This window comes from Agelaius tricolor, unplaced genomic scaffold (genome assembly GCF_023055355.1).
Source record: "Agelaius tricolor isolate 1412-34295 unplaced genomic scaffold, bAgeTri1.0.p SCAF_22, whole genome shotgun sequence".
Taxonomy (NCBI): domain Eukaryota; kingdom Metazoa; phylum Chordata; class Aves; order Passeriformes; family Icteridae; genus Agelaius; species Agelaius tricolor.
The window spans coordinates 44,245-58,483 of NW_027269282.1; the positions used below are offsets into that span (position 1 = coordinate 44,245).

At 39.4% G+C, this 14,239-nt stretch overlaps 1 protein-coding gene across 1 annotated transcript in view; it reads right to left on the bottom strand.

Annotated features, from left to right (window-relative positions):
- The window catches only part of LOC139599054 (adhesion G protein-coupled receptor A2-like), a gene marked incomplete at its 3' end in the record, with an annotated part of 57,328 nt that extends 43,705 nt beyond the window's left edge, over positions 1-13,623 (bottom strand). The window contains exon 1 of the mRNA XM_071446017.1: positions 13,329-13,623. Within this exon, the coding sequence (XP_071302118.1) occupies positions 13,329-13,549 (221 nt within the window). The remainder of the gene's footprint in view (positions 1-13,328) is intronic.
- Positions 13,624-14,239: the final 616 nt, after the last annotated feature.

The window sequence follows — 14,239 nt, forward strand, 5'->3', positions numbered from 1 at the left end:
CCACTCAGGGTTGGAGAACCCTTCAGGACCCCACAGCATCCTCCACTGATGCAGGACAGCCTTCAACTCTCACTCGCTGTCCACAACAGGCACATTTCTCTTTTCTCTGTACAAAGACCTTGGCAGAAGAGATCTGCCTCTGATGACTGGGCAGGATGTCCTCTGTGCAGTCTGTAAATCTCCAAACCATGCAGGCACACTGATACACAGAGGAAATTATCTAAATTTTAAGCACTTTACCCTGTTGTAAAAAGCATTCAGTTGATGGGGTGTAAGCATGTGATAAATCTGTCCATAAACATCTTGTTTTTCAGGGTTAATCTGGCAGACAGTGGGCACCCTGAATAGTCAAAACTGGCAAAGGTTTTCCTGCTGAAGGCTCAAGGAGAAGACTCTCCTACTCCTCAGTTACTGGAAGGTGGCTCCCATCATTTACAAGTTAAAAAACAACCCCAAAACCCCTCTCCCCGAAAAAGCTCAGCCAAGACAGTCAGCAGTACAGCACAAAATCAGGAAAATGGTGCAGAACAAAGTAAAAAATAAAAGAGTAAAAGTCCAGAGACAGGGATGAATCACAGGTTCTATGGCCAGATGTTCAGAGAGGATCAGCCTCAGCCTCTTGCATGTCCCACAGAAATAATGGGGAGAGACTGTACCAAGGAGGGAGCATTACAGAGGGACTGGCTAAGAAGTACAGCCCTGAATAAAATAAAATCATCAATGTTTTTACCTTTGTTTCCACCCAGTCAAAAAATTCAGGCTCAAAATCAGAATTTTTCCACTTCCAGTTTCATTCATTTTCTTCCAGTCCCAGACAAATAGTGTTGTGGCCGATATTCAGTAAATAACAAAATCTACTCAATTTCTTTCAGTATATAATAACCATAAATACAGTGAAAGTCAAAAGTGAAGCATAACTCCGTGTTATCAATCAGCAGAGTCATGCTGCAGTCTTTCTAAACAAATACAGTGCCAGCCTCAATAACCAAAGAAATTTGTTTTGTTGTTAACAGCTGAAAAATGAAATTAAAAAGGACCAATGACCAGCACTCTACACCTTCTGAAGGCATTTACCTCCTCCAAAACCTTTTTTCACTGGCAATGTGTTATTGCAATTTAGCAGGCTTTTTCTTGGTCAGACGATCTCCCTCTCTGCTTTCTGCAGTGCCAACAACTAAACAAAGCACAAAATACTGGCCTCAACACACAAGGAAAATTGAAGATGTGCTTATTGTTCAGGAATACAGAGGGAAACAGGAAAATCTATCAATCTGACACAAGAAAACCAGGCCAACCAATGAGAAAGCTGACTTTGAACTTTTATTCATTTTTCCTTAATCCAAAATTTTAGGAGCAGGAATAGAGTTTCTTTTCTTTTTCCTGGAAGACCAATGCATTCTCCCATGGATTGAATTAAATATAATTATTTGGTTATAGAAAGAAGTTTTATCACTGTTCTCTCTTCACAGTGTTGAAAACAGAAGAAAGCATATTATTAGTAGAATAAACTACCTTTAATTACATTGTGACATTTCATCACCCCCTTACCTTTCAGCTTACTGAGAGTGACTAACAGATAATAAGAGAAAAGCAGAGAGACAAAAAGTCCCCTGCTGAAGACCAAACCTGGTCCATTCTCCCAGGTTTGAGAACCATATCAGATCTGGCTGAAACAAACCAGAATTTGGAAATAAACAAAAGCAGGCTGGTTCCTTGCCAGCAGGCAGTTGAGCTGTGGTACTTGTAGCCATGGGATGCTCCAAGTGCAGGGAACTGGCATGGGATCTGCAGGGGGGCAGGATCAGGCTGTGGAAAACCAATCCATTTTGGTAAATCAAATGCACAGGAACTACAACTCTGAGCTGTGATACAGACAACAAGATTCTTTTGGAAAATATCACGGTATTACTCTACTGTAGCCACCTGCTTTAAAAATTTTTAGTCCGGAGACAATATACTGGGATAATTCATGGCTCTTCAGCCTGGTCCAGGACAGCCACATGTATCTTTATTAATGGTCCAGGCTGGAGAAAATGAAAAGCTGTGTAACCATAAACATTTTAAAAGTCCATTTATCATATCTTCCCTTATTCAAGAACAGTATTATTAATGGACAATTCACACAAAACAGCAAAGCATCAGGCAAAAACAGCCAGGAAACTCAGCTGCCACAGTTCTTCCCACTAAAGCTTCTTCCAAAGCTTTATTACCTATTCCCATTTCAGAAAGGAAACACCAACCAACCAAAAAGGCTAATAGATTAGTTAATCATATGGAAAGACTGGCTCAAAATGTAATTCAGTGCCACCATTTTGACAGAAACTTTCAGAGGAAAAAACCAAACCAACTTGACTTAAGTGCTATTAAATAAATGATTACTTGAGGGATTTTATTTGTTTAAAACAATCACTCTGCTTCAGCTAAAGAAGTACTTTGGAAAGCCAGCATTAAAAAATTATTTGCTCTAATCTTTTCCAAACTAAAGCTTGGCATCTAATCCCTCTTCATTACCAAATAGCTTAGTAACCAAGTATTCCATTTGTAAAGTAGTCACAATAACAACACCAAAAGAGTTGACCTGAGTTCTTCAAAGGTAACTACAGGAAACAAAAACTCAAACAGCATTTAATTACACAGGGAGTCAGGCAACAAACTCCCTTAGTCTTATTAAAAATATATGAAAATATATGGAGGGTATTTTCATATGAAGCAATTTCATCCAATTAGCAATACTGCTGTATTACTTATTTAAAAAAGAGATGTTGTCCTAGTCAGCAAGTTACTGTTCAACTGTGTAAAGCTGTTATGAAGGTCATTTCATACATCAATTCACTAATGGACTTGTTATTAAATATTGGCACAAATGAATTAGCTAGAATTGTTTTTTAAATAACAGCTAATTAGAAACAAATTTATAATGATAATCAATAATCATGAAGTACTTTACAGCAGTAACTTCATTTGCTCTAAATACAGAAGATTATAATTTATTATATTTATTTCGCTCCAGGTTATTTTTTTGCTTCATCAATCTACATTGCTGACTCTTTATATTGTTATTTATAACTTTTAATTGTGCAGAAAGGGAAGAGAATTATGAATAGTACAACAATAAATGATAAAACATGTTTTTTCCCCCACATTTTGTCTTAGGAATTTCTTTTGTCATCCTTTTATAATAGAAAGGAAAGACAAAGGAATGTGTTAGAAAATTTACTTTCTCTTATTCTGCAAATCTCTTTATTTTAAACAGAAAAAGAAGCAAAGACACTAGAACCAGAATATCTGCTAGAGCTCTATAATGACTAGCAAGTATACAAACATGCCAGGTAACTTTTAATTTAACAAGAACAACAGTTGGCATTAGTTTTGTACACATTAGGACATAAAAATAAATACCAAACATCTACAACTGACATCAAGTCACTTTCTGATGTTCATATCTCAAATGTTGTCCTCTTCTGCTCCTCCTCAGGTATACTTGGGGTCTACAAAAAACAGGTCCTCAAACCCTAAAACCTTTATGTGACCCTATCAACACTGGTGGTAAAGAAAGGAAAGGAAAGGAAAGCAAAGCAAAGCATGATTCACAGAAAAAGAACCTGTAAAACCACAACTGATGCCTTACTGCGCCCACTGGACAGACTCAATATTCTTACCAGTCCCCCAACATTAGAGGAAGGAAGTCTTGAACTTCCCTCCACAAGACCCTTACATGATATAGCCCAGGCAAAGAGCAAATTAGGAAACAAATCTTAGATACTATTCTCACACACACCAGCAGTTTAACAGCTACCTGAATATCCGGTGTGGTAACTCCCACAGCTTGGCTGTGTTTTCTAAGCACCATGAGATCCAAATTCCTTTACAAGTTCTAATACCGTACTTTGAAGAGTTACTTGAAGCATAATGTGACTAAATTTTGGTATTTTCTGTTTAACACAGGTGAGATGCTGTGTGAGTGCATCAGGAACTCCAGTAAAACAAAACTCTAATGATGAAAATGTTGGTACAACAGAATTCATGAATGCCTTCCCAATAAAAAAGCCTTATAATGATGACATCAATTACTGAGAGATTAACACACTGTTTTATTCCAGTGGAGAGCAGGTTTCCATTTGTGCATTTTGATTGCTTCCCCTGTGCAGTATGGATAGAAAAATGTGTCTTTTCCAAAATTAGCACATATTTGTCAACTGTTACCTCAGCTGACAAATAGCCATATTTCTCAGCCATAGCAGAGAACAGTTCATTAACCTGATCTAATTTAAGATAAAGATTTATGATAATGATGTGAATAATACTAGCTGTACTAGCTGTGTCATAGAATAAACAGATACAGCCCCTTAAGCTTAGATTTGCTAATGTAAACTTTAGTTTCATGGCTCAAGAACTGCATGGAGAGTAGCAGCAAACATTAAGATTTCATCTTAACATACATTTCACAGTTTTTCATAGGCAGTTGCAATACTGTTTGAATGTTGCCACAAAGGAGTAGAGAATACTGGAAATTAGACTTTTCCTTTCTAAACAATATGCAATGCTGAGGATGGAAAACAACTTTGATCATTGTGGCTGCTCCCTCTGATCAGCAGTGGCATGTCTGGTGGGTCAATACAAAATCACTGCTTGACACCACCACATTCAGACCTCTCTACTCCACTAGCTGCAGTTTTAATGATAAGATCTAAGGAGGGAGAGTTAGAGATAAAACGATTTTTCTTGTTTCTAAGTTGTCTAACAGGATCAACTCCATCTGCCTGGCCCCAATTCCAGGCACGGCTGAACTCCAGGACTTAATTCAGATCTCTCTAAGGACCCATGTCCTCGCTTATTTCAGTTCCACTCAACGAGTTCAGAAGAGAGGGGTAAAATGAGTCAAGGATCAAAGGTGATGAGGGAAGATGTAATAGCGGTTTTAGAAAAGCAAAAGAAACTGGGAAGTCATGCAAGACTAAAGAAGTGGTGGAGACCGTGAGCTGAAAGCAGAGGCTGCAGCACAGGGCAGTGAAATTGCAGAGACTGGCACAGAAGTGCAGCAGCACAGCAGAGAACCAAGAGCAGAGATGATGAGGAGGCAGATGGGTTCTTTACTTTTTTGGAAATGCACTGGCAGTCTGCAATTCATATAATCAGTGAACAAAACCAAGATGCAGATGAGAAGAAAAAACAGGCAGAAGTATCAGCAATAACAGGAGTTAAAAAGTAAAGTGTAGAATTGAAAGATTCTGGGAATGCGACAGATGGGACAAAGTAAAGAGGATGGACCATGGAAAAAAAAGAACTAAGCATTTTTCTTAGCAGTGCAAAGTTCCCCAGATAGGACACATGTTCACAGGAGTTAGGAGTGCTGGCAAATTTTATTCCTCAGAATTGATAATACTTTTGTTTTGCTTCTCCCTCTCTCTTAAATGCTTGTAGGTCTCCTGTTGTGCCAGATTGTGCCAGCATATTCCATTAGAAAAATCTTACCTGACACTTCAGTATATTTGCTGTGAGAATTCCATGAAAACTAATATGGTAATAAAGTTGCTCACCAACAGATTATGATCTCCTTCCACCCATCCTCTCTCAAAGAAATTGGTACCATGCACATTAATTTCTAATGCAAATATAAACGCAAATGTTGCCAGGGAACTATGAATACAAAATAATGTTATGTTCAATTATTCCGTTATGTTTTTCTTCACATTTTCCAGGCTTGATTTTGTTATTACTAGTTTTAACCTTATTTTCCATTCTATGATGCAGTTTGTTCTTTTCTCAAGCCACAGTATGCATAAAACCTTTACCCTTGCAATTAATACTTTTGATTACAAAACATGAGTTCTCTGGGACAGGCAATCTCATAACATAAAGAAAAAGGTTTTATGAAGAGACATTGTCTTGACTGCTATTAAATCATCAATAAACAAGGAGAGTCATAAATGTTCATAATTTAGAGACCTTGACTTACCAGGTTACTTGAAAGCCATAATGATACCTTAATAACATAGAAAATCCATTAAACCTCATTGTGTGTTGTACCAAGCCTAAAGAAATGCTGAAAACACAGACCAGTGTCCTTCCATCTTTGTGAGTTTTGATGAATAGCCACTCAGCAAAGGCAAGCATAAAATACAAGTTTAAAATAATTTGCTTATTTTTGCACAGCTATCCACAAATCCAGATTCTATATGATCTAGGAATCAATCTCAGTTTTTTGCAGACTTACAGGTCTGTGAGCATAACACCCATAAACTCCTGTGTGCTTGTATTATTGGCAGAACTGTTTATGCATTTGACAAACTGCTGTTCAGATAAGATGATATCCAGCTAAGTACAGAAAAGAAACTGTCAACAACTCTGCAAGACTGTAACAGAAATTGCAAAACCAGAGCTTTCATGATTAACCATAACTTCAGAATAGTCTCAAATCAGTCCCAGGCATGAAAACACAGTTGGAACTGATTTTAAGAGAAGGGTGAAGAATGGCATGTTGCCACAAGAATAAGAACAAAGCCTAAACTGTGTTCCCTGTATTACATAACTGCTAAAGTAGAGGAAAAAATGTTAATATCATAGATAATACAGAGGCTTTAGCCAAATCATATTTGACAAGTCTAGAACTAGACAGCAAACTTGTAACTGATAGAAAATAATCACAGTTGACTGGATAAGTACATATTCAAACTTTTCATGGTTTGTATGCTTTTATTGCTGTGAGGGTTTGGATATTCCATTAGAAACATCGAAAGGGAGGAAGCTTAGAATCAATAGGCTATTTTTCCACAAAAATCTAAATCAAATGGCATAAATAGCAATTATTGAAAACATGCATCAATATTATTGAGTAGTGAAAACCAAGCTGGGTGAAAGCCCTGGCTCTCTCTCAGATGTGCATGAACAAAGGGTATAAGGTGCAGATACACAAATGGGTGTTTCCTGTTGGCTGCCAGAGCAGAAGTTCTGCCTAGGTAAAGGTACTCTGCCCTTTAACTTTCAGATTTATGGCAGCTCTGTATTATAAAACCAAGGCAAAAGACATCAGTGAGGAAAGCAGGGATGGATAAGCTGGAACATGGCAGAATCCAAAGTGGCAAAATTTGTGATGACAAGGGGGTCTCAAACAGGGAGAAACTTTTCACAAAAACATCGTTTTTCTTTGGCTATTTCTGCCCATAAAGTTTCTGGGTCTGTTTTAACAGCAAAGTAATAAATGGGCTTCTACCATCACAGGGGGTTAATGTGATTCTGTTGTTATAAAGCATCTATCATTTAAATATTTGTGATTTTAAAACACTGAGGATGCAAAAAAAAGGACAACATACATAAAATTCTAAACCTTTGGAATTTCCTTTTAATAACACTGTTTAGACTCCTTCTTTCTGGACCTTCCCACCTTCACCTCTCTCCTAACCACTTCACCACTCCCCACTCTTCACCTCACCTCATATTTTATTATACTGTCAGGATATTTAGAAGGGGACAAGGAAAGAAAAAAAATACTTTGAGAAATGTTCCAGAATGCCTTAAAACAAAACTAAAAAAAAAAAACCAACCAAAAAAAAAAAAAGGCATCACATTTTCACATCTTTTAAGAACAATCCATTTTAAGGGATGACAGTACTTTGGTCCCAAGTGCTAGCAACTCATGCAGCTTCATATAAAGGCAGATTCCATATACACAAATCACCTCCCTGGCACCAACTCACTGCAAAAGATGCAAATACATACACTTCAGAAACTAATTTCTGTTGCACATATCTTTGGATCAATAAAATTAAATTATCTTATGAATATTAGGTGAACATACAAAAAAAAAAAACTATAAGAGAGCCAATAAGATATATTAAATCACTTCCTGTTTAAGGCAAACAAGGTCAGTAGCCAGACAACTGACAAATTACACTGTATCATAAAACCTCAGCTTCATTTAGAACTTCTCAATAGGTATCAGATCATATATTTACATGATAAAACTCCCTTCCCACATGCATTGCTTTCCCCCTGGCTATCCTCACCAGTTTATTTTTACCTCTGGAATGAAACTAAGTGAAAGACCACAATACTGCAAATTTCCTAGTATGCAACAAAAACAGGACTTGATTTCTACATTAAATTACCAAATTAATGAACTGTTCGATACTGTGAAATAATTTTTATCTGTTTCCAGATATTCTTATCCCATCCTCTTACACAAACTGCTTTCCTCAAAAAACGTTACACTCCAGGATGATGTATGGCACTGTTTTAACTCATAGCCTTTACAGTTTAATAATAATAGAGAAAGAAACTTCAGGATGACTCGTGTGCCTTTAAAAAGTTATGGTATATGGTAACTATTAAAGTAGCATTTATTGTATTTTGAACATTATTTGCTATGAGAGTTCTATTTTCCACAGTAGAATCTTTTTCACACTCCTCTTGGGTTACCATTTCCTGTGATGCCAAATGGATCAGTTTCATGCAAAAGAGTCATCATTTGGAAGTGGTCACACTACTAGTACTTTTCAGGTGCAGGTATATCCTTGTCAGAAAAAAAACAAAAAGAAAATAAAATATGATATGGCCACTCTAGATTAATCTATAAAATATATTATCAGGGAGAATTAGACTAACATTTGAGTAATATCTGTAGACTTTTCATCACTAGAACCTTTTTCTTCTCCATACTTTCCTCTCCCTAACCATCTGCCCCAGACCTTCCAAGTTTTGGTGTATTTTATGCAAGCTTCCCTATTAGGAGTTTCTTCCACAAACTGTTTTTTTCTTTTTCTTTATTTAAGAGTTTCAGAGAAAGCATTTATAAATATGTATACACATATAAATAATGAAGCAGGAAACCTGCTCCTTTTTCTTTTTTCCTGCCACTTTGAGTGAACACAATAAACTAACCAAGGTGAAAACGTTCGCAAAAACCTTTATAACAAGAATCACCCTACCTTCTTTAACAATGCTCTTATTTACAAATCAGCAATGCTATGTTAGGTCTCAAATCAATAAAGAAGAATATGTGAGTTTCAAGACATGGAAATAAAACTACTGAATATTATTTTTTGTTCAGTCTTTCTTCAACTCTTTGTTTGCTTTGGCTAGCTTAAGCGCTGAACTCTTTGGGACATAACATTTTTGTGATCTATTTTTAAAACAAGATGCTTATATCAAATAAACCATATTGATACATTCTAAACTGAATATAGGCATGTAAAAGACCAGACTAGACATGAAAAAAACACAGTAATATAATAACTCTGAAAAAATTCCAGTGGACATGATATAAATGAATGTGACATAAAAGTAATTTTGGGACAGAGAAAAGTGGGGCAATGCTGCTTTCAGGAGAGTATTTAATGTTTGTGAAGTGCTTTGAAGATGAACACCCTTCATACATATTATGGCTATGGATTACCATTGGAGTCATGTAGCCTTACTCTGAAATTGAGAATCTGAGGAATTTGAGACAATTCAAAGTCAGAAGAAAAGCTTAGACATAAAACGTATGAAGAATCCTCTATGATAAAGAATGTATATAAGCCATACGCTACCATAAATTTTCTACATTTCTATTATGACAATTTAAAATTACACATTTCAATAGGTGTATCTGTGGATAGAATTTGTAAAAATATCAACCATTGGTATACATCTTAGACTTTCTTTTGAATTGAGGGAGGAAAAAAACAGTGATGCTACTATCAGAAACTGATGGCATTTACAACTTCAAAGTATATTCTGCCCAGTGATACCAAGTGATACATATTGAACTGAGAACTTCCAAGATTAAAAGCATGAAGTTTTTAACACCACTTGACATGAAAGAAACAAGTCTGCAAGTAACCTACCAATATACTGTCCAGTAGAGAATCCAATCTCCTAATTCCCAAAATTTCAAACTGCAGAAGTTTCACATTGTAAAAAGCAGCATAGCAACTTCTCCACATAGCCCAAATTTCAGCAACTCAGTCAAAAAGCTTAGAACTAATTTTTCCATCAACACAGAAGAGACAGAAGATTGCAAATAGTCTCATTCCCTAGAGTTGCATTTTAACAACCCGACCACACTGATTAAAAAAAATGTAAAATATTGGTTTCATGCAATAATTCCCAAGTATTCAACCACAGAGTCTAAAATGAGAAACTACATTATGCTGAAGTGATATGACTCCTTCTGTTGGGTCCACACTTCAATGCCTACTGAGAATGAAATGGTGAGAGTAGATCCCATAAATTAGTGAATCAACAGCTGTATTCTTCATGGGAAAAAAAAAAAAGGTAATTCCCCTTCTCCACCCTGTCCCAAAATACAAAGCAAGAGATGCATGTTGCAAATTCATAAGGACTAGAATCTCTTTTAACAAGATGCGTGCAAATACTTTGTGAAGCTACAGCTAAGTTTTTACTTTTGATCCACATCAAGCTCATGAATCCTGTTTCCAAAGCAGTAAAATACTAAATAAAGACAGTGAAACAGAGTCCAGAACAAGGGGGGTTTTTTGTTTTGTTTGGGTTTTAATATAAAATAAAGAGGAGACAATAGGTGCTTTATCAGCTTATATTTTGATTTTATTTCTAGTGTGATTATCATCGGGAGCATTTAGACAGAACTGAATAGCTCTAGTGTTCCAATGATTTCAAAGAAACTCTGCAGACTTCCTCACCTCATAATCTGAAAGTAATTGGTCCAAACATGTCAAGAATAAGCATTTCTTCAGTGACTTCACACTTGTTTGCAGTCACCATGTGTGATTGTGTCAGAAGCACTCCTAGTAGCAATAGTTCAGTACATATACACCATAGAGCCTAAACTATCAAACTCAGACAAGACCCACAGTCACTTAGGTGAAAGAACCTAAGCCACCAAACTCAAGTTTCAATTAAGCTACCAAATCATAACTTCTAAATTTGCTGATAAGTACCATTACTGAGCATGTAAGTTACGTATCTGAATGGCTTAAGAAAAAAAGCAGAGGTAATTCTCTTCCATCTCCGCAGAGCAGTTACCAGAGTTTGGCTTTGATCTTGCCTTCCAAAAGATGATAGCACTAGGGAAACAGCCTCCCTATATAATGAATAATCTGCCCCAAACCCCACAAAATGTTTATTACATTGTTTCATTACAGTATTATTGCATCTGAACATATATTCTTTTACTCACCTCTATATTTCTTAATTGTTAAAGCAATCCAAAAGGTTATGTTCCATATGTTAAAGCTCTCTTTCTCTCTGTGGGCCCATAAAACTGAATGGAAGCAGGCAGCATCTACCAGAATATTCTCTTCTGCCTGCATCTCTTATTCAGCTACAAAAACAAATATAACAGCACTAATACTTGAGCTCATCATCATTATTTTCTAGAGCTGGCCAAATCCCACAAGTGTAACTTAATTCATAAAAACCAATTTCACCCGGAAAATCTTTGACATATTCAATCAAATTTTCACCGGCATGTTCTAGCTACTGAAAACTTCTAATACAGATTTTATTTTTTTTTCTTTTTTACCTTCAATATTTAACCTTAAATTTACTTCTGAGAAAGAAAAAAAAAAAATTCTCAAAAATGAGATGAGAGACTGTATGAGGAAAAGAGATATGTTTATGTGATACAGAGTACTATACTTGTTCATATGAAATACAAAAAAACCTGCAAAATATGATACTTTTGTATCAACTAAGGCCAACTAATCAGCTCTCAGGTCAAGAGGTATTTGCTATTAAGTTTTAAAAAACTAGTACAGTATCTTTCTCATTAATTTTGAGCAAGTGTTACCCGAAATGAATGTGTTTCAGTTGATAGGATCAAGTTTGCTACTGGTGCCTTAAATCATACGTGTAAGTGAGCAAATCCTCCCACCTACCACTTCAAACACACCACCTCCCCTGTTCATCTTTTCTCACTTCTGTTTCCAATTCAATTTCTTTTCACTGCAGTGAATACATACTTCTGTTGATCTCATGGTCAGCTGGATTCCTTGACTGGTACTTACCTCAGCAAAAGTTTTTTAAACACCTAAATAAGTCTCTGCAAGTCAATGCTTAAGAGGAAAAACCTTTGCAGACATGCTGAGTGTGAGAGTTTCTATAGCTCTTTAACCAAGAGGAAAAAGTAGTTCCTGCCTCCCCAAGATGCTGACATTTGATAATTCTGGTGAGTACCACCTCTAACTCCATAGCCAGTTATACAAACTATAGAAATAGCAGTGAATTTATCACTGAGGTTAAAGCTTATGTTGGTAAGTAATGTAATATTCTAAACCAGCCTATTAAAATTTAGGAGGAAGTGCAATTATTGTCTCTTGTATAGAAGCAGAAGTTTCCTAAATAAATAATCAGCATACAGATAATCAGCATCAAGTCACTCAACAGTTATAGCTAAAACTGAACTGGAGCATACACAGCACATCTGTACATTTACAAGCACAAGCTCCCCAGATGTTATGAATTACTATCTTTACCAGTTGCCTCCTGAAAGTGTTGACTTAAAGAAAATGCACTGAACAGTGGAGATGTTCATAGCAGGAATTGTCAACAGAACTAAATTCAACAGTAAAAGATCTGTTGATATGCGTGTGATCTAAAGGGTAAATGTCACAGAGCTATTACTGCTTGGGTGCATTACAGGGACATACAGCTGTACTTGAGGATACAATCACAGAAAGTTCTACTACCTTACTTACAACATACTATTTATTCAAGTTTAGCTATGTGCAACAGGCAACAAACTAGCATAACCTAATTCATTGTTAAAAAAAAAAAAGCCACCGAACACCATACCCCGAATCATTTTAGATTACCAGACAACTCTGAACGATATGGGAGATTTGAGAGTTTCATACCGTTGTGTAGAAACTCATCTTAAAAAAGGAGACATCAAATTCCAAACTTTATTTAGAGGAGACAAGAGAGAAAGGGAAAACCAGTTAATGACACAGCACTCTAGGAGGCAGTTCAGCATTACCGATACCATTCATTTATCGCCCGGACGGTGCGAGCCCGTCCCGTTGCCGCCGGAGAGGTACAGCAGAGAGCTCCATCAGTTCTGCTGCCACTGACATTTCCCACACCGCCGCCCGCAGCAGCGTGCAATTTACACCAGGGAGAGCCCAGCTCCCCCACTTGGACCCGAACGCCAGCAGGAGTTTCCCAACTGAACATGAAAAGAATTAAATAAATAAATAAACAAACACCCCCAAACTCGCGCAGACTTTTTAACAGCGGGCTCGGGGCCGCAGCGGGCACGGAGCGGTTCAGCGGCTCCGGAGCGGCGGGCGCGGGGTCCCCTCGAGCCCCGCGTCTCCCCGGCACCCCCCGCCCGCGCCAGGTGCGCGCCGCCCGCGGGCCGTACTCACAGGGACACGGTGCGGTTGGGCAGCACGGCGGGCTGCAAAGTTTCCACCAAGTCTCCGCCGGTGCAGACCACTTTGATGCGGAGGGCCGGGCGGCCGGGCCCCTTGGCGCGCTCGGCGGCGCAGAGGCAGCGGTCCACGATGAGGTCGGGGCAGTTCCTGCTGCCCCCGCAGAGCCCCAGCGCGGCGGCCAGCAGGCAGAGGCGGGGGCACAGCCCGCGCATGCTGAGCCAGCGAGCGGGAGCCGCCGGCTGCCGCGCCGCGCATGGCACGCGCCCGTCCGCGCCGCTCCGCGGGCCCCTCCACGCCTCCCGCGCCCACCCCGCCCCGCCTCTCTCGCTGCGGCCGGCTCCGCTCCCAGGGACCCCCCCCTTCCTCCTCCTCCTTTCTCCGAGGAGCCGCCGCTCCTTTCCTGCCGCAGCCCGTGCGGCCGCGGCGCTGGGCGGACCCCGCGGCGCTCAGCGGGCCCCCCCTCCCGCCGCCCTCGCTCACCGGGCGCGCCCCCCCGGGCCCGGCAGCCGCGGCCCCGGAGCGCCCGGAGCGCCGCTACCTGCGCTCGGTGCCCCGCGGCGCTGCCCGCCCCGGCCGGGGTCCGCGCCCCGGGGGAAACCGGACAGATGCGCCAAGGACGCGCCGCAGACCGGAGAGGCGCGGCCAGCCCGGGCACAGGGCAGGAAATCGGGAGCTGGGAAAATCGTGTGGGTCGGGAATGTAGTTTTGAAAACAGCCACCTTTGCTACCGCTCTTGAGGAGCACGTGTGCTCAGTGCTGTTCGCACCTATGGCTGTGGGAAAGGAGCTTCGGGACTTGGGCAAGGGTCAGTGCGGACCAAGAGACAGGACAGTCCAGCCACTGCCGCCGGGAAGGGTCCCTACGGTTAGCTGGCTTCAGACACCTCAGATAATGCTGTGAAC